This window comes from Leptodactylus fuscus, chromosome 1 (assembly GCF_031893055.1).
Source record: "Leptodactylus fuscus isolate aLepFus1 chromosome 1, aLepFus1.hap2, whole genome shotgun sequence".
Classification (NCBI taxonomy): domain Eukaryota; kingdom Metazoa; phylum Chordata; class Amphibia; order Anura; family Leptodactylidae; genus Leptodactylus; species Leptodactylus fuscus.
The window spans coordinates 351,998,747-352,021,163 of NC_134265.1; the positions used below are offsets into that span (position 1 = coordinate 351,998,747).

Consider the following 22,417-nt stretch of genomic DNA (forward strand, 5'->3'; position numbering starts at 1 on the left):
GCCCCCAGATTCATGTTCCCTCCATCTCTGCCCCCAGATTCATGTCCCCTCCATCTCTGCCCCCAGCTTCATGTCCTCTCCATCTCTTCCCCCAGATTCATGTCCCTACATCTCTGCCCCCAGTGTCATGCCGTCCTCTCCATCTCTGCCCCCAGTGTCATGCCGTCCTCTCCATCTCTGCCCCCAGTGTCATGCCGTCCTCTCCTTCATCTGCCCCCAGTTTCACGTTCCACCTGCACATTACACTTACCTTCTCCTCCGCTCCCTCGCCGCTCTCTGCGCGCCTCTCTCGCTGACACATATGCGGCTGAAGCAAAGAGCTGACACAGGTCCTGGCTTCAGCCGCATATGTGTCAGCGAGAGAGGCGTGCAGCGGCGAAGTGAGAAGCTGACCTGTGTCAGCTCCTTGCTTCAGCCACATATGTGTTCAACTCAGATCTGCGTCCTCTGGATGCAGATCTGAATTGAAATCGGGACATACCTCCCTCCAACCGGGACCGCGGGACATGTCACCCAAATCGTGAATGTCCCGCGGAAATCGGGACGGTTGGGAGGTATGTATCACCCCAGCTCTGCAGATAGATAGGTTAGTGTCACCAGACCCAGCATATCACCCCAGCCCTGCAGATAGATAGGCATAGCTCCAAACTGTCTTGCATCCCGCAGGACAGTACCGATTTTAGATTGCTGTCCCGTGGTCCAGCACGGCTTACCGCATGTCCTACTGGGATAAGAGCGGGTGGTGATTGCTGGAAAGCTTGATTACTGTACTCAGAAGGACCAGTGTGACATCAAATGGTCACATGACTAGGTAGATGTGTCTTTGTATCCCGTGCAGTGCAGGAAGAGATGGAGAGATGTGTGGTCTAATGAGGGGGAGAATGTGAGATGCAAGGTGGACTGTGTGTGGGGGGGAGTTGTGGGGTGCATGGGTATACTGTGGGGTGTAGGGTGTACTGTGGAGGGATGTGGGGTGCAAGTTTGATTGTGGGTGGGGGAGAGATGTGGGGTGCATGAGTGTTCTGTGGGGGGTGAAATGTGGTGTGCAGTGTGTGCTGTGTGGGGAAGATGCGGGGTGCAAGGTGTACTGTGGGGGGATGTGGGGTGCAAGCTTGACTGTGGGTGGGAGAGAGATGTGGGGTGCAGGGGTGTACTGTGGGGGGGGGTGAAATGTGGGGTGCATGGGTGTACTGTGGGGTGTACAGCAACCAAAATCCTCGGGGAAGTAAGTCGAAAAATACTTTCAGGAGATTCCCTTTAAGTGTTATTGCAACATGCAAGTGACAATAAGTGACGTCACTGAGTAGGCTCGATCATGTTACTAGCCCAAGTCTAGAAGACCATGGCCACCTCAGACTTTTTCCTCAGCTCTTTGCATTCATTTGTCATTAACACATACTTTCACAACAACAGATGGCCAAGTCTTTAACCTTCTGCCATTAATATCCTACAACTGAAATTGGCAGATCTCAATAATGAGGAGATTTTTCAAAGATCTGCCAATAATGGCTGCCATATATCCAGAAAGGTCTATTTGACAAACGTAGATCAATTGATGAACTGCCATGGGCTGAAACATATAGTGTAGGGGATAATTGACCTCCAATATCTATCACCATGTAACAGGCTCTTGTATTAGGAGTCACTTTCCCCTGATTTGGGAACTTCTTCAATTGAACTGCCCTCTGTCTACGCTATGACCAAGGCTGATATTGTAAATAACACTGGCAACAAAGTTTTTGTTCTTAAAAAAATTCATATCCTACACAATATGGTCAAAGAGTGTATGAATCCACAGATGCCATGTATGATGCTTAGGAGATAGGAGATTAGACTTGTTTCCCCTCAAGGTTCCTTGGAAATAGGAATAGTCTTGGTTGAGTGACATTCTCCTAAGTGATAATTAATAAACAATGGAAAACATGATAGCCATCCTCACCAAGAAGACCAACATGTCAGCTAAGACAATGGAGTGGAAAAACTCAACACCGGAAGGATTACACAGGACACTAAGGGTCACAGGTTCAACAGGTCAGCTGAGAATGAAAGGTCAAGAACCCAAAGGATGAACAAAGACAATGTCAGAACACTGGAGACGGCCTGAACCTGGACCATAAAAGAGCCATAAAAGGAATCTTCAGAAGAAAGACCCATTCACGATTTTGTACTTAAGAACTGGGGTTAAGCATCGAGTTATAAGGAAAGAGGTCATTCATCATCTTCAAGTGTACAACCTATGGGAAACCACTCAATGGATAAGAAGTAGAAGAAAGATATGGAAGACTCTAATGGTCTGGTGTTTATAGGGAAACAGAAATGAAGGATTGCTGATGGTGAAGACTCAAGTGACGGTTCATTAACTCATTTCATTCATGGAAGATGGTCTACAGAGAATATACCAGAGGGAAATGTGACTAGTATTAATCCATGGTATCTGCTATCATGGTATACGAAATGCTTGATACAACCAGACGTCTACAGACTTACAAACCTGGGTTTCCTTCTTTTCCCAAAAAATTCATATCCTACACAATATGGTAGAACAGGTTAGTATTTATGAAGGTTCCTTGGAAATGGTGATAGTCTTGAAAGTGATAACGAATAATCAATGACCAACAAGCCCAAGAGAATAGAAGACAAGACCAGAAGGACGGTCACAGCACATCAAAGGTCACAGGTTCAACAGGTCATCTGAGACCATAAGGTCAAGAACCTAAGGAATGAACAAAGATAATGCCAATACTGTAGAAGGCTTGGACTTGCACCATAAAAGGACCATAAAATGAACCTTGTTCAGCCTGGAAGAAGTCTCCATTCATAACTTTGTACTTGAGAAGAGGGGCTAAGTGTGGTGGAAGAAGGAAAGAGGACATTCACGTTCTTCAAGTGTCCAACCCCTGTAGCATTGTCCAGTGTATCAAAAGGGAATGGGGGAAGGAACAGATGGTGTTCTTATGGACAAATGAAGGTCTTCTGGTCATGGATACTAAGGGGAAGGTTTATAAGCTGATTTGATCCAGGGAAGATGACCAAGAAAGGATATCCAAGATTTGTGTGAATAACATCAGTCCTTGGCTCCTCCATAACTGGGATGTTACTCCATATGGCTATTGGTCTACAGATGTGTCTACCTGGACATTCCCACAAACTTTATAGGGGCTAAAGATACAAGTCCAATACATTATTGCAACACGAGAGCAAAACTATCAGCAGGGAGGACATCAGACCCAAAATGGTGGTGTATTTCGTCAACAACCTCCCCCTTTCTTATATGGGACAGAGAGACCTTTCACACCTCTCTTACATTAGGGCAACCACAACCCTTGGAGATCCATGGATACAACTCTACTATATATATGGTTTTAGGTCTCCAGGATTGGAAAAATATGGCTACTTTGTTCCAAAAAACAGCACCACACCTGTGCACAGGCTATGAATGGTATTGCAGCTCAGACCCATTCATATTAAAGAAGCTGAGCTTCAATACCAAGCACAACCTGTGCACAAGGGTGGTGCCATAGCCATGTTTTTAAAATCCCATACAACCCCCTTTACAAGGGCTCCAAAGACCATTTCTCTTCCTCATCACCGGCTGTAGGTGACTATATATCCACTCATGATCAGTATTTAATATACACGACACCTAGGACGTACAGATGTAGCCAGTGGTGTAACTAGGAATGGTGGGGCCCTGTGGTGAACTTTTGATATAGCCTCCCTCCCCCAACTTCCCATAGTGGCCCCTGCACACAGTATTATGCCCCATAGTGGCCCCTGCACACAGTATTATGCCCCATAGTGGCCCCTGCACACAGTATTATCCCCCATAGTGGTCCCTGCACACAGTATTATGCCCCATAGTGGCCCCTGCACACAGTATTGTGGCCCCTGCACACAGTATTCTGCCCCATAGTGGCCCCTGCACACAGTATTATGCCCCATAGTGGCCCCTGCACACAGTATTATCCCCCATAATGGCCCCTGCACACAGTATTATGTCCCATAGTGACCCCTGCACACAGTATTATCCCCCATAGTGTCCCCTGCACACAGTATTATGCCCCATAGTGGCCCCTGCACACAGTATTATCCCCCATAGTGGCCCCTGCACACAGTATTATCCCCCATAGTTGTTCCTGCACACAGTATTATGTCCCATAGTGGCCCCTGCACACAGTATTATCCCCATAGTGGCCCCTGCACACAGTATTATGTCCCATAGTGGCCCCTACACACAGTATTATGCCCCATAGTGGCCCCTGCACAAATCAAATCAAATCAAAAAAGCTTTATTGGCACGTCTGAATAGATATTTGGCATTGCCAAAGCTAGTAGAGTGGGGTGGGGGAGAGTTGGACTCGGGTGGGTGAGTGGTGGGGGTGGTGTGGGTGGTTTGGGGTATAACAGTCCATGGAGTCTCATCTTCCTCTTCGTTGGTGACCGTTATATGGGGAGGTGGGGTGGGGCGGGACGGTTGGTTTGGGGTATAACAGTCCGTGGAGTCTCATCTTCCTCTTCGTTGGTGACTGCTATATAGGGAGGTGGGGTGGGGTGGGGCGGGTGTTTTGGGATAAATATAACAGTCCGTGGAGTCTCATCTTCCTCTTATTTGGTGACAGCTGGACACGTATTGGGCAGCGATCTCCACAGTGGTCTCTTCTTCTCCCAGTAGGATGTAGAGTTTCCTCTTCTCGTCTGCAGATATGAAGTCTGGGATGTGGGAAGAGAGTCTTTGGTAGTAGACGGCCCTCACAGCTGAGTATTTGGTGCAGTGTAGCAGGAAGTGGGTCTCGTCTTCTAGGACCCCCTGGTCACAGTACTGGCACAGTCTCTTCTCCCGTGGCTTGTACGTCTGCCTGTATCGCCCCGTCTCTATCTCTAGGTTGTGGGCGCTCAGTCTGTACCGGCTCAGGGTCTGTCTGTGCTTGGAGTGGCGTATTCTCTCCAGGTAGGTGGCCATGGTGTAGTCCCTTTGTAGGGATTGGTACACGGTGAGTTTCTTGGAGTTATTTATTTAGTTTCTCCATTCTTCAATGTACCGCTCTCTGTTTGCCTCTGTGGTCGCCTTTATTTCGGCCTTGGTTATCATCTGTTGGTGTTTTTGGTTTGGTGGTTGGCTGTTGTTTGGTTGGTGAGTGTCTGGTTTGCTCAGGTGGCTTAGCCATGCTTGGTGGTGGTAGGAGTCGGGCTTGCTCCCCTGGATGTGTGCCTGGAAAGCTAGCGCCCTCTTCTGTATGGTGAGCCATAGGGGGAGTCTGCCTAGCTCTGCCCTGCAGGCCATGTTGGTGGTGTTGCGATGGACATGGAGCAGGTATTTACAGAACTCCAGGTGGAAGTTCTCTGTTGGGCTGGAATCCCACTTTGACTGGTCTGGGTAGGTGGCTGGGCCCCAAACCTCGCTGCCATAGAGAAGGATCGGGGAGATGACTGCGTCAAATATCTTCAGCCAGACCCTCACCGGTGGTTTGAGGTGGTACAGTTGTCTTCTGATGGCGTAGAAGGTTCTGCAGGCTTTTGCTTTCAGGGTTTCTATTGCTGCTTTGAAGCTTCCTGATTGGCTGAGCTCCAGCCCCAGGTAGGTGTAGCTGTTGGTTTTCTCCAGTGTGGAGCCGTTCAGTGTGAATTGTGAGGTGGTGGAGGCTTTATTGTGGCCCTTCTTCTGGAATACCATGACTTTGGTCTTCTTCTGGGTTGATGGGCACACAGTATTATGCCCCATAGTGGCCCCTGCACACAGTATTATGCTCCATAGTGGCCCCTGCACACAGTATTATGCCCCATAGTGGCCCCTGCACACAGTATTATGTCCCAAAGTGGCCCCTGCACACAGTATTATGCTCCATAGTGGCCCCTGCACACAGTATTATGCCCCATAGTGGCCCCTGCACACAGTATTATCCCCCATAGTGGCCCCTGCACACAGTATTATGTCCCATAGTGGCCCCTGCACACAGTATTATGCCCCATTGTGGACCACCAATCTACAATTATTATACTCTTGGGGCTTTTTAGACTCATAAAATTTGCAGATGATACGAAGATAGGAGGAATAGCCAACACTAGAGAGGAGAGAGAGTGTATTCAAAAGGACTTAGACACACTGGAACAATGGGCGGAGGCGAACAAAATGGTATTTAACAGGGACAAATGCAAAGTTCTACATCTGGGTAACAGAAATGTAAAAAACATATATAGTATGGGAGGAATAGAACTAAGTGATAGCATAGGGGAAAAGGACTTGGGCATAATAGTAGATCACAAATTCAACATGAGCCAACAGTGTGGTGCTGCTGCAAAAAAGGCTAATAAAATTCTGGGATGTATTAAGACAAGCATTGAATGTAGATCAAGAGAGGTCATTATTCCGCTGTACTCTTCCCTGGTCAGACCACACCTGGAATACTGTGTACAGTTCTGGGCGCCTCAATTCAAGAAAGACATCGATATATTGGAGCAAGTCCAGAGAAGAGCAACCAAAATGGTGGAAGGTCTGCAAACCATGTCCTATGAGGAGCGGCTAAAAGAACTGGGATTGTTTAGTTTGCAGAAGAGAAGGCTGAGGGGAGATTTAATAGCAGTCTACAAATATCTGAAAGGTAGTCACAGTGCAGAGGGATCTCCCCTATTCTCATTAGCACAAGGAAGTACAAGAAGCAATGGGATGAAACTAAAGGGAAAGAGATACAGATTAGACATTAGGAAAAACTTTCTGACAGTGAGGGTAGTGAGAGAGTGGAATAGGCTGCCACGGGAGGTGGTGGGCGCTCCATCAATGGAAATCTTCAAGCGCAATCTGGATAAACATATAGCTGGGATGATTTAGGAAAACCTGCACTCGCAGGGGGTTGGACCCGATGGCCCTTGAGGTCCCTTCCAACTCTACCATAAGAATAAGAATAAGAACCCCAAAATATAATAATCGGAGACCAAAGGGAGGATACAAACAAAAAAATACTGTTACCTCCCTGGCTCTGGTGCACTCCTGATGTCGCCATTTTCAATGATTGAAGAGATGTCACTTGAGCCAGGGCTTGCATTGCGACACATAAGGACGGAAATCCGGCCCACGTGATGTCTGGGACGTCACACAAGAAGGCCTGAAGCCTTCTGAAGCCAGGAGAGGTAAGTAACACTGTTTTTTATGTTCCCTCACCTCTCCTGGGCCTCCAATCATTGTACTCAGGGGTTACTCCAGCAGGTACGGACTATTAAAAAAATAATAATAATCTGCTCTGCAGCGGTAGCGGTTGTTGCCGAGCCCCCTAATGTCCTGGGTCCTGTCACTGGAGTTCAGTATGCAGTATATAGTATAGTATACAGTATATAGTACAGCAATAATAAGGTCTATGTGCAGGATGGAAAAGCAAAAATTCCGACGGCCGTGAATAATAAATTATAACCATTTTATTTATATAGCGCCAAATTAGCTCATAAATAAAGACATTTGGGGGGGGGGGTTCGTGCATGAGGTTTTGATTCCTGTAATTTTGGTTAGGTCATGGCAATGCATCGCCGGCCCTGGATCTTTTATGGGGGAAAGCAGAAAAAAAAAAAAGTTGTGTTAAAATGCCCCATAAAAGGTCTATTATAATCTTATGGAGGACACAATGTATTAAAAAATTAAATAAAATAAAAAAATACAAAAATAAAGTTAAAAAAAATGCCACTACCACGCTGATGTCACTGGTTCTATCCCCGTCACAGATAATAATAAAGATATATTTATCATGGTTTGAATAATCCAAACTTTAAAAAAATTTCCGTTCTTGGAGCCATATGAGGGCTTAATTTTTGCAGGACAAATTCTTCTTCATGATGCCGCCATTTGTTATCCTGTGCAATGTACTGGGATTTTGGAAAAAAAATTCAGAATGGGGTAGAATAGGAGAAAAATTGCATTTCGGCGACTTTCTTATGGGTTTCGTTATTATGACGTTTACACTGGAGCCAAAGTGACCTGTCACCTGTATTGTATTCCTCATTTCGATTCCAAATTTATACAATTTTATTTAGATTTTAACTAGGGTTGAGCGATCGGGATCGGAAAAGAGTTGGATTCCTATCGGCGATCGAGTAAATATCACGATCACGATCGGAATTCCGATCTAGATCTTTTTAGGCGGCATCGAGGTGGGAGGTTATTTCCCACAATGTTTTGCTATTGCGGCCGCAAAATTACGGGCGCAAAAATACACAGCGGAACTCCCATTGAAATCAATGGGATCTTTTTGAGCGCGCAAACTCTGACACGCCGTATACACGCCAGATCGCGCGCCAGATTACTCCATCTGAATTCCCCCTAAGGGCTCAAATTGATTACAAATGGTATACACTATATACCTGTCCCATAGGGGTGATAATAAAGCTGTATACTGTCATCACCTGTACACATCTAAAAAATGCATCAGAGTAGCACAAAGGGACAAGGGCGGGGACGTATAAATCCAGCTGGGGATCCAGGCTACAGTCGAGCTACTGCGGATCCAATGACTACTGGAGTGGGGCAGCCAGCAGTGCCCTCATCCACAACGTCAAGCAGAGTGCAGGGTACCGCGCTGACAAGGCCCGAGCACCAGGAACCGGTGTTACAGTGGATAGCGAATATTGCTTCCAGCGGCATTTGCACCAGCCAGTCAGCCATTACCTCCAGGCGTATAGTAACACAACAGTCTGCCTCTCCTGGTGATGTAGTCAGGGCCGCCATCAGGAATTTTGGGGCCCCATACAGCCTAAGTGTCTCCCCCTCCACCCTCGCCATTTTAAAACTACCTTATTTTGCGTCATACCAATTCTGTATTACATTTCCCTTTATTTAGCAGCTTTACAAGGCTTAATCAGATTCTATTTGCAGGTAAAATCTGCTACGTGTGACAGCGCCTATAGAGAGCCAGCACCATCTCTGCCCCCAGATTCATGTCCCTCCATCTCTGCCCCAGATTCATGTCCCTCCATCTCTGTCCCCAGATTCATGTCTCCACATCTCTGCCCCCAGTTTCATGTCCTCTCCATCTCTGCCCCCAGATTCATGTCCTCTCCATCTCTGCCCCCAGATTCATGTCCCCCCATCTCTGCCCCCAGATTCATGTCCTCTCCATCTCTGCCCCCAGATTCATGTCCCTCCATCTCTGCCCCCAGTGTCATGCCGTCCTCTCCTTCATCTGCCCCCAGTTTCACATTCCACATTACACTTACCTTCTCCTCGCTCCCCCGCTGCTCTCTGCGTGCCTCTCTCTCTTACTGGCGCACAGTTGTAGACGCGATGTGACGTCATCACATCGCGTCTACACTGCCGGGTAGCCGGCGGCAGCGGTGAAGCGAGGAGCTGACACAGGTCAGCTCCTCGCTTCAGTAGCTGAAGCGAGGAGCTGACCTGTGTCAGCTCCTCGCTTCGCCGCCTCTCTCGCTGACACATATGCGGCTGAAGCGAGGAGCTGACCGGTGTCAGCTCCTCGCTTCAGCCGCGTATGTGTTCAACTCAGATCTGCGTCCTCTGGACGCAGATCTGAGTTGAAAAAGGACATACAATGACTGCTGCCGGTGCCAGGGGGCCGGCACACGGTGGCGGGCCAAAACCGCCCCCCCCCCCATTTTTAAATTTGGCCGGGCCCCTGACGCCAGTACCAGTAGTACTGGCCTATCGGTGGCCCTGGATGTAGTGGCCATGGACCCGCAACCAGCATGTCCCGTCCTCAGTGCTAATGACGAGACACAGTTCCATGTTTCTGTGCTCACAAGTTCCTCATCCTCCTCCTTCTCCTCCTCCAACACCATCACCGTTAAAAATGTATTAAAATAACCCCATTAAGGCTCACCCCAAGGGCCAAAAACTAAAACACTGCTGGTACAAGGCTCACCTCACCCCAAGGGCCTGAAAAGTAAATTTTTGTATGGCTCAGCTTAAGGGCCTAAAACTCTGCAGGTAGAGGCTGAAGTCACCTGAAGGGCCTCAATCTCTGCTGGAGCTCAGCTTAAGGGCCTGGAACTTAATTTGGAAGGGCTCACCTCAAGGGCCAAAAAAGTAATTTTTGGAGGTCTCACCACATCAGACACACACACACACACACACACACAATGACAGGTCAGGGGGGGGCAGTTGGGTTTCCCATTGCCTATTCCATCTGTGGTTGTCATGGGGAACGTGATTTAAAAGCGTGCTTGGTAATGTTTCTTTAGCTTAAAATTTGTGTTTCTGTCCATCCAATTTGGGAGGAAAGAAGTTTTCCAGGTATTTTTCCACTTTCGATATTGAGTTTGGAGTGTGTAGTTGTTAGGCTGTGATGTTGGGGTAATAGAGGGTCTTTGGTGTGTTAGATGCCCCCAGACATGCTTCCCCTGCTGTCCCAGTTGCATTGTAGAGGTGTTGGCATCATTTCTTGGCGTGTCATAGTGGACTTGGTGACCCTCCTGAGTCGAATGGTGGGATCCCCTGAAACGAGCATTTTTTCCCCATAGACTGTAATGGGATTCGATATTCAGTTGAATAGTTGAATATGGAGGGGCTACTTGAAACAAATATTGAATATCGAATATTTCACTACTCGCTCATCTCTAGAGACAACATGGACTTTAGCGTATTGTGTTAAACCAATGCCAGTTGACATGTAAACAAGGGGGTCACCTGCTCCAGTTTCCCCAGTATATCACTATACTATCGCTATATATTCATGCACATGGCTGCCTTTCCTTTCCCAGATATAGTGATTTAACCCTTTACACTTCCTTTGTGGAGCCAAACCTCTAGGCAGCAGGTTACCTGGATTTATATTGTATTTATTTTTATATTTATGTTATAATAAATAAACAAAATAATAATCATAGATAAATAAATAAAAACAATTATTATTATTATTATTATTATTATTATTATTATTATTATTATTATTATTAATAATGATAAATCAAATATAAATAAATATAATAAATATAACAATAATAAAAATAAATTAAATGTAATAATAATATGTAAATAAATATAATAATAATAATAATAATAATAACAATAATAATACTATGTCAATAAATATAATAATAATACATGAATAAATAAAAATATTAATAATATGTGAATAATAATAATAAATGAATATATCAAATATAATAATACTATGTGAATAACTATAATAATAATTATTTTATGTGACTAAAGTATAACAACACATGAATAAATCAAATATAATAATAATAATAATAATAATAATAATAATAATAATAATCATACATGTATGAAATAGAAATAAATTACATAATAATACAATAATGCATAAAATATGATGAACAATGAATAAACATAAAATAATAATAATAATAATAATAATAATAATAATAATAATTAATACCTAGATAAATAAAATATAATCATCATACAATAATAATAAATATATGCACCCATATTCCTATTTAGGTGAAGTCACAGCCACATGACAACCTTAACACCACTACATCAAACTATCTCAGCACAGCACATCTGTAGTCTGCGTTGCTTTGTAGTCCAGAAGGGCATAGTGTAAGCCCTGCACTGAATAATGAAGAAGCAGGACAGGGCACCGTAAGAGCTTGCACTCTAGAGTCTGCACCCCCTGCCTGCTGACACCCCCATGTGACTGTGAGGCAGTAGTATCAGGCTGTGTTAGTGAGGGAGGTGCTGCCTGTACTGCTGCTGCTGCTGCTGCTCCTCACAATTTATGACTCTTTCTGTCCCTCTCCATAGCTGAGCTCAGTGACAGCAGCTCTGTTCTCTTCTCTGTGTTCTGTCTGTTCCTGTGCTGGGAGCATAGCCACAGACCTGGGATTGCATTACATTACATTGCATGGTGCTGGGCTGCAGCAGCACACGATGAAGGAGGCAGCAGCAGCATAAGGGGGCATCAGTGCCAGGGATGTCAGTGCTGCCAGGAGGATACCCCCCAGGATTCTCTACCTAGAAGGATACAGAAGCATCAGGCACCAGTCTATAGCTATCCTAAGGATACAGGAGCCCTGTCCAGTGCATCCCCTCTAAGGATATAAGGAGGCACTCTGCCCACAGCAGGGATCCCAGGCTTCCCAGGAGTGGATTCTGTCCTCAGCTAAGGATTTTGGAGCCCTGTAAAGTGCCAGCCCAGTATTAAGTGATTTCAGGCTGAAGTTTGCAGCAGGGGGTGCAGTGAAACTTCTCATCCCCACATTTCATCCTCTTGGATTGTGAGGGCTTTTTTGCAGCTTGGATCTACAGGGGGATGTGTATAATACAAGGTGCAGCAGAGCTGGGAAGAGAGTGGAGCTAAAGCCTGAGTGCCCAGCAGTCCCAGTGCCCAGTCCCTGTGCCAGGGGGTCCTTCATCACCACCATCATCATCACCATGAGCTCAGTCAGGCTGTGTGGATGTGTCCTGCTCCTGCTCATCTGTGGTAAGTCGCCTATCCCTGTGTATACAGCTGGGGCTTGAGGTTGGCATCAGATTGCTGTGTGTACAGGCTGGTAGTCATGTGTGTTCAGTCTGGCATGGAGTTGGCACTGCTTTGGTCTGCGCACACATTAGCTTGGCACCCTGCTGGTCTAGGCATACTCGTACTGGCATCATGCAGGGAGCAATAGACTTTGTATTGTATAGACTGGCACATAGGGAATGGCACTGCCAACCCATCTGTGGGCTCCCCACACCTGGAAATGTGTGTGGCATTGCAGGACTGGTGTAAGATCACAGAGACTGGGCATGGATACCTGTCCTGCTAGGGGTATCATTGTATATATTGGCTGCCACGACATTTGTGCCCATTGTGCAAGGACAGTGTTAGTGCACGGCTGGGTGGCATTGGAGTGCAATAGTTCAGGGTGGCAGGGAAGGGTTAAAATAGTAGCAGGACTGAGAGGCAGTGGAAGGGTTAAAATAGTTCGTGGCAGCAATATATACAATGATACCCCTAGCAGGGACAGGTATCCATGCCAGTCTCTGCTGATCCTTACACCAGTCAAGGGAAGTGTTGCACATAGCTCAGGGGCAATGGAATGCAATAGTGCAGGGTGGCAGTGGAAGGGTTAAAATAGCAGCAGCACTGAAAGGCAGGGAAGGGTTAATAGCAGCACCAGTGAAATGTGATGATAGGGTTGAAATAATAGTAGCATTGAAAGGCAGCGAAGAGGTTAAAATAGTAGCACCAGTGAAATTCATTGCAAGGGTTAAAATAGTAGCATCGCCCAAAGGCAGTGAATGGGTTAAAATGCTAGCAGCCCTAAAAGGCAGCCAAAGGGTTAAAATAGTAGCAGTAGGATTGACTATAATTATTTGACTATTGACTTTGTTGCGGCTCTCACTAGTGGTCACAATGTAGCATTTCTATGTAGAGTCCTGTATAGACGCAGCAGAGCCGAGTTTGTCATTTAGCATAACTCATGCTGAGATATTTTGTGCTGCAAGTAAACCTATGTATTATCCTTAGTCAGCAACTTATCAGAGCCCACAAACAAGGCAGGCGCAAGATCAGCTCTGCTACATCCATATATATGTATGCTGCCATGCACTTTGCTCCAGGCAGGTCTATATTATTCATCTAGGCTCTCGGTTATAGGATTGTCTTATTGTTATACCCATTACTATAGATGGTACCAACTACTACAGTGACTGCTACACCTGCCTCCTATCTCAGATTACCTATAGATGGATGGATGGATAGATAGATAGATAGATAGATAGATAGATAGATAGATAGATAGATAGATAGGAGATAGATAGATAGATAGATAGATAGATAGATAGATAGGAGATAGATAGATAGATAGATAGATAGATAGATAGATAGATAGGAGATAGATAGATAGATAGATAGATAGATAGATAGGAGATAGATAGATAGATAGATAGATAGATAGATAGATAGGAGATAGATAGATAGATAGATAGATAGATAGATAGATAGGAGATAGATAGATAGATAGATAGATAGATAGATAGGAGATAGATAGATAGATAGATAGATAGATAGATAGATAGGAGATAGATAGATAGATAGATAGATAGATAGATAGGAGATAGATAGATAGATAGATAGATAGATAGATAGATAGATAGGAGATAGATAGATAGATAGATAGATAGGATATAGATAGATAGATAGATAGATAGATAGATAGATAGATAGGAGATAGATAGATAGATAGATAGATAGATAGGAGATAGATAGATAGATAGATAGATAGATAGGATATAGATAGATAGATAGATAGATAGATAGATAGATAGATAGGAGATAGATAGATAGATAGATAGATAGGAGATAGATAGATAGATAGATAGATAGATAGATAGATAGATAGGATATAGATAGATAGATAGATAGATAGGATATAGATAGATAGATAGATAGATAGATAGATAGATAGATAGATAGGATATAGATAGATAGATAGATAGATAGATAGATAGATAGGAGATAGATAGATAGATAGATAGATAGATAGATAGATAGGAGATAGATAGATAGATAGATAGATAGGAGATAGATAGATAGATAGATAGATAGATAGATAAATAGATGATAGATAGATAGATAGATAGATAGATAGATAGGAGATAGATAGATAGATAGATAGATAGGAGATAGATAGATAGACAGACAGATAAATAAATAGATAGATAGATAGATAGATAGATAGATAGATAGATCGATCTGAGTTTTCCCCATTTTTGCACACTTTTGTGTATCACATTTCCTGGCATGCAGAAATCTCTTATACAATCTGCTTGTTTGCACAGATGTAGCGGAGCTGAATAGTCTTCTGACACTTTGTGGCTGCCTTGTTGGTGGCTGTGATCACTCCACGATGCGGTAGCCTTACCAGCAGTCCCCTGGAAATCCACAAGTAACATAAAGTGATATCAGATGACAAACCCACTTCAGCTACATCAGCTCTGTTGCAAAGTCAGCTCTGCTGCGTCACTATTACCACTCCTCCACCCTAATGGACAGCTGTCAATCATCTTTTTGTAAGGACCGCCGCCCCCTCCCAGCGCATCCTGCACCCCCTTCCCCTCGCCCAGTGCATTATATGCCCTCCTGCTCCCCCTCTTCCCTCTCCCTCCACATTGCTGTATAATCATTTTTGCACAAGATGAGGTTACTCAACCAACACATTGCAAATTCACAATCTATTTAACAGCTAGGGTTTTTTTTTTGCTTTTCCGTAGAAATGACTATTAGGGAGAAACGAGGAGCGTTGTACGCAGCTCCCCCCTGAGCCATGTCCATAACAGTGGGACCTGGACGAGACTCACTTGGCGTTTGCCACAAGTGCGATATTTGTGACCCTCTCTCAGGAATTAATAGCTGCAGTTATTAGCCCGCTGTAATTGGCGCGCCTTGGAACTGGGCTTATTCGCCAAAATAAGTCATCGTTGTCAAAGCGTTCATATCCCTGCGTGGTCTGGGGGTGGTGATGTCTGAGAAAAGCAAACAGCGAAATTCTGGATTATTGTTATGTGGGACAATATTGAGAAAAATAAAAAAAATAAACAAAACTATAAAAAAAATACACAAAATAAATACAAAATAAATAGTAATAATATTTATTTGTGTATATAATATTGATACAAAATAAATAAAATATAAAAAAATAATATAAAAATAAGTAAAAAATTTAAAAGGAATATAAAAACAAATTTACTAAAAACAACAACGTCAATGATAATAATAATATAATAATAATAATAATAATAATAATAATAATAATAATAATAATAATAATAATAATAATAATGGTCAGGGGTTCCTATTAAAGTTTATAGGTTGTGTAATTATCACTTGTAAAAGGTCGTTGGGTTTCCTAGATGACAAGGAGTTAAATTATTTAGCACCCAGAGGTTAACCCCACAGCTGCTGGAGCTGACATCTTGCATTGGTTTCCACACAGATGCCCAAAGTCTTCCAGTAGTGCCAGGGAGCTGCTATTTTCTGCACCTATAAAAGGCAGAGGCGGCGCAGCCTGTAGGAGACACTAGATTCCTGCGAATAATCCTCCTTTGTGTCTATGGCTGGTAGTCGGAGCGGCTGAGATTCTGTCTGTAAGAAAGTTCCTGCTTCCTTCATAGATATAGAAAGAGAAATAGGCTGTAAGATGGCAAGTGTTATCCTTGACCCGTTGGGTCACCTGTGTGGCCATTTCTAGATATATACAAGGATAGATAGATAGATAGATAGATAGATAGATAGATAGATAGATAGGAGATAGATAGATAGATAGATAGATAGATAGATAGATAGAGAGATAGATAGATAGATAGATAGATAGATAGATAGATAGATAGGAGATAGAGAGATAGATAGATAGATAATAGATAGATAGATAGATAGATAGATAGATAGATAGATAGGAGATAGATAGATAGATAGATAGATAGATAGATAGATAGGAGATAGATAGATAGATAGATAGATAGATATCTCCTATCTATCTATCTATCTATCTATCTATCTATCTATCTATCTATCTATCATCAGTCCCATGAAGAGTAAGTGCTGTACTCAACTATCTTCATCAGTCCCAAAAAAGTCAGTGTTGTACTCCACTATCTTCATCATTCCCAAAAAAGTCAGTGCTGTACTCAACTATCTTCATCAGTCCCACGAAGAGTCATTGCTGTACTCCACTATCTTCATCAGTCCCACGAAGAGTCATTGCTGTACTCCACTATCTTCATCAGTCCCATGAATAATCTGTGCTGTACTCCACTATCTTCATCAGTCCCATGAAGAGTCAGTGCTGTTCTCCACTATCTTCATCAGTCCCACGAAGAGTCATTGCTGTACTCCACTATCTTCATCAGTCCCATGAAGAGTCATTGCTGTACTCCACTATCTTCATCAGTCCCATGAATAATCTGTGCTGTACTCCACTATCTTCATCAGTCCCATGAAGAGTCATTGCTGTACTCCACTATCTTCATCAGTCCCATGAAGAGTCATTGTTGTACTCCACTATCTTCATCAGTCCCATGAAGAGTCATTGCTGTACTCCACTATCTTCATCAGTCCCATGAAGAGTCAGTGTTGCACTCCACTATCTTCATCAGTCCCATGAATAATCTGTGCTGTACTCCACTATCTTCATCAGTCCCATGAAGAGTCATTGCTGTACTCCACTATCTTCATCAGTCCCATGAAGAGTCAGTGTTGCACTCCACTATCTTCATCAGTCCCATGAATAATCTGTGCTGTACTCCACTATCTTCATCAGTCCCATGAAGAGTCATTGCTGTACTCCACTATCTTCATCAGTCCCATGAAGAGTCATTGCTGTACTCCACTATCTTCATCAGTCCCATGAAGAGTCATTGCTGTACTCCACTATCTTCATCAGTCCCATGAAGAGTCAGTGCTAAACTCCACCATCTTCATCAGTCCCATGAAGAGTCATTGCTGTACTCCACTATCTTCATCAGTCCCATGAAGAGTCAGTGCTAAACTCCACCATCTTCATCAGTCCCATGAAGAGTCAGTGCTAAACTCCACCATCTTCATCAGTCCCATGAAGAGTCAGTGCTGTACATGTTTATCTTTAGCAGTCCCAGAAGTGAATAGATTGATGAACATGTATGTCATGAATGTTCTTTTTAGACAAGGGACCCAAGTACCCCCTTACTTATGAATGTAGGGGTCCCAGTGGTCAGACCCCAATGATTAGAGATGGGTGAATCTTACAAGTTTCTATTCATTGAATATTCATCTGTTGAGCCTGAAGTGCTGTAATTATTATTATACTATAGGATTTGTTCAGACCCCATATTATCATAAGTCGAGGCATGGGGGAGGTGCAGCAAAATAATGAACACTTATACTTACCTTCTCTCAGCTCTCCTGGGCTCTCTGTGGTGTCCGGGGGTCACTCAGGTTTCTTTTCTGGCCTGGCTGATGGTCATGGTGGTGGACTCAATCTGGAAAGGGGTTTGGCGTAGGAATTTGGAGGGAAGGCATGACTTGGTAATGGGTGGTGGTACATTACAAGACAAGGAGTCACTGAACCAAGGAGAACATACAGTAGACCTCCGAGGGCTATCTCTCTCCTTATGGTCTGAGGAATGTCCTACCTTATGCCTCACACGTGTTACTTGTTCCCAATCGACTATCTTCGGCCAAAGTTCATCTCCAGTTCTCGACCTTCTAAGAGGAAATCAAAGTCTGCGGTTCCATTTCTGAACAGTCATAATGTATGACCTTAACTGACCCAGAATCCTCCATGGTGCCTCCTCCCGCCGCACGCCCTCCATATAACATGCCCAATCAATCAGGATTTATGACCCCTACCATCTGGATGGACATAAAAAATGTAATAGAGCATAAAGCGACCTCTAACCTTTCCTCTGGACACTCACTCGCTGACATTAGTGACTATGATGGCCGGGGCCGGGCCGGCGAGCTCTGGAGAGATGGGAAGTGTCATCTTACTACTGCGGCGTAATAAATATTATATTATCTGCCATGGATATTCATAGAGTGCTGCGCACAACTTTTATGGATTATTTTCTATTTTATTTTATTTTTGTAAGATTTAAGCCGTTTACAATTCCCGGAGATGGGCGCCGAGCATCGATGTGTTGTGTATGGATGATATAGCGCGGGCCCGTGACTGCGAATTCTAAGCACGACCTCTTAAAACATTCACAAATGGATCAGCTATTGTGAGCGTCCAGTTACAAGGAACACTCGGAGGTCTGGGAAATAGATACAGAACGTGTAAGGCCTACGCGCGTCACTGCCGGGAAACTGAGGGGGGGTAATAATGAGACTGTAATACACAACACATTACCTAAATAGAGGCTTATACATTATTTATATGTTACTTATACATTGTTATTATTATATTTTATTACATGTATTATATTCTTTTATTTTTTATTATAGTTTTTAATATCTATGTAACCTCATCCATGATTGATACATTACTATTCTATGATTTATTCTTATTATTAGGATCTCTATTTTTTATTATTATTATTATTATTATTATTATTATTATTATTATTATTATTTTTATTATTATTATTTTATAATTTTTTTTATTATTATTTTATTATTATTATTATTTTTATTATTATTATTTTTTATTATTATTTTATTATTATTTTTATGTTTCATTTTATGTTTCATTTTTTTTTGGTATAATCATTAGTAGGCGGAACCTTATAGGTAATATATGATGTTATATATTGTGTTGTTATTATTATATATTCTTCTTATTATAATCTCTTATTTTCCACTTTATGTCTTTGGTCTATATACAATCTTTTACGTTGTGGAAAAGCCTTTGGCCCCCCTGAGGCTCCAGGGCCCAGTAGTGATTGCTATCACTGCACCCCCTATATATACACCCCTACTTGACAACTTTGAGAAGTGGGATACCAGGTGCATGAAAAATTATCATATGACCACACCCCATTTTGCCAAAGCCCCACCCACCTAGGGCACGGCACCCCACCTTTTGTTGCCTTTTTTTATAACATGGACATGGGCCAGTCTCCCCTTATTTTGTGATGGGCCTGGCTTACTACTTATTATGTCCAAGAGTGAGAAACTTGTCCACTATTCCGGGACAGTAGGGGGTCACTCTTTTTTGTGGGAGCCCCCCAGCCATTTTGGGGATTTGCCAAGTATGTTTTACTCTTGCAGTATGTTGTATTGTTGTCATTGTGTGCTGAGACTATGTCATCAATACTAAAAACAGCCCCAGGGGTGTAACTATATAATGCATTCACCAAAATATACCTCCGACACATGCCAATGTATAGTCATACAGCGGTGTTCAATACATCTGCAATTGGCAGCAGTTGGCTGATGTATACTGCCTGAATGGAGCTTTTTTGGGTTTCAAGGGTATATGGGGGATTACGGTTATGAACGTGTTCGCATACTGTAGCATGACGTCATCATAGATCACTAAACATATCCTAAGTGGTGCAGGGGTAGCAGCCGAACCCAGGCCCTAGTGCCTTAGGAGGCCCCAAAACCCCTGTACCCGGTAAGTTGGTACCAGTATTATAAATAACACATGGTGGGTGGGATCCTGATGCCACTTTTGCATATCGGCCGAGGGCATCAAGACAGAGGTATTAGCTCTTCTCATCTACTAGATTAAAATGGAGTTGCCCTTTGTTATGTTTCATGGGGTCGGTTGTGTCTGGGCTCCTTTACTGTGTCAGAGCCCGAGGCCATCCTCCGGTCAAGGCTCTACATATACTACTATATAGGCAGAACATGGCTATAGGGCAAAAATACAGGGCTCAGTCCTATTCTCCCCCATTAGGACTCCTCTGGAAAATGGAAAGGAAGGGGCAAACAAACTTCAGGCCCTTCCATTATGAGAAAAACCTACACCAAAATGTAGAGCCCAGTTGGATGTCAACCATGTATTGTGTATGGAGTTGTCCAAACTGTTCCCGATGGCAGAAACTGGTAAATAAGGGGTCATGTTGGATTTCAGCACAGATATAAGCAGAATAAGGAGGATTAAGTAGTCAAACTGGGACTTTGTACTCCAGAGCTGCCATTCCTGCAGTTGTAGCTATTGTCGGCCAGTTTGAATCCCCACCTTGGTCACTTTACCTACTTGATGTTCAGTAGGATAGTCCCATGGGCATTTTTGTCTCTACCCTAATGGTATGTCCACACGTCTGGTTTACACGTCTTTGCTCCCCAGTAGCCTGCCACTTATTCTTAGTGATCTCCAGGATGAAACCGATTCACTAGGAGCCCGAGGTGAGGATTTCGGCCCTGAATCCATAATTGGTGCCTAAGGAAGGAACAAGAGCTACATGTACAGGAGCCTCTGGAGCGCTAGGGATTAGGGTTTCCATTCACTTCAACATATGACCCAACCTGGGAGATAAGTATTATAAAATATAGCCTAGTGCACCCCAAGGCCCGGGCACCTCGAGGCCCATACCAGTAGATGACGTCCATTCAGGGCGCAGAGGAGAATTCAATGTCCTTGTCTATAGTCTTGTTTTTGATCTTCTAAGCTCCGGTAGTCTCCTTCCTTGATAACATACGTGTTCATTTACTCCATATTGTATTCTTGATCCATAACACAATTACTCAAGGAAGGGAAATGTGCAGAAGTGGAAGCGATATCTGGGGAATAGAGCGCAGAACTTGTTAAAGGCATCGGCTGTTTACCATGAATATTCAGAGTCTCGGAGGTTATCGTGCCTGGCGCTGGGCTTGGTGCGCTCCATGAATCCTTATAAGGTGATATAAATTAGCCGGTCCACTTGTCATCCTTGATGAAGAGGGTCTATTACCTCGGGACTTGTAAAAACATATCCCTGCCCCCAAAACCATCTGCCCGAATGGTGCACTCCTGACCCATCACACGCAATGCCCTAGATTTCCCATTCTGAGAATATAGCGATGTCGTCTGAGGACCTTCATGAGTTTATGGTATATGTCCACTTTGTTCTTCCGAAATTGCTTAACTAATAATGTGCTGGCAGTGCCCGTAAGGCTTGGGAGCGACATACAGGTAGTCATGTGACCACTGATCAAATTGGCTTTTATATCTCCAGAAGACATTGAGCATTACCTTGCTTTTCAGACGCCTCTGCTGCAGAGAAAGGACCGGAATCTGTATACTGTGTACACTGTACACTAGTGGTGGTGCATGGTACTGCAGTCCTGCTTCCATTCACTTGAATAGGAACGGAGCTGTTACAGGCTGTGTACCTTATATGTGGAGTCCAGGTACCCAATCTGATAGTGATGACCTACCTATCCTATGTATGAAATATCTTCAGATCCTGGACAACCCTTTAATGGTGGTGGAGTGCCCCCATCTGGGTGTAGTTGCCTGTTTCAAAGGGAGTCTGTCAGGTCCAAAAATGCCTCCCAAACCAATAGGAGCCTTTAATAGGAGCACAAGCATACCCTTGGGGCCCCAAACTGAGAAAGATATGCAGAGATAACCAACTTTTTATACATATGAAAATCAGCTGGCAAGTGCACTGGGGGCGGGGCCTGATTTGCCAGATTTGGCTGCAGATAATTAGAAGTGATTGGGCTCTCCTCTGGAATAATAACCCAATGGCAATTCTGTAGCTGTGAATGCCTCTGTCTAAGTCACAGCTGTCTGAGGGAAAATGGTAAATCAAGCCCCGCCCCCAGTGCACTTACCAGATGATTAGAAAAACAGGGTTCTCTCTGCACTGCTTTATCAGTTTGTGGCCACAGAGGTATATTTCTGCATCTATTAAAAGCCCCTACACAGCAAAAATGTACAAATGGGTGGAGGATCTAGGATCCTGGTGACACCGGTGGCTAGATACAAGATGAGATATGGCAGAACATGGAGGTATACAGGTTCTGTATGGTACACACATTGTCCCACAGATGTTACAGCTGGGCCTGTAGGTCCTGCACGTTCATAGATTGGATATTCCAGCTGGTCCCATAAATAT

General features: G+C 43.7%; 1 protein-coding gene across 1 annotated transcript in view; it reads left to right on the plus strand.

The window, feature by feature from the left end:
- The first annotated feature begins 11,642 nt into the window (after positions 1–11,642).
- GFRA4 (GDNF family receptor alpha 4) overlaps positions 11,643–22,417 on the plus strand; it is a 314,381-nt gene continuing 303,606 nt past the window's right edge. The window contains exon 1 of the mRNA XM_075261790.1: positions 11,643–12,386. Coding sequence (XP_075117891.1) covers positions 12,338–12,386 — 49 coding nt within the window. The 5' untranslated portion in view covers positions 11,643–12,337. The remainder of the gene's footprint in view (positions 12,387–22,417) is intronic.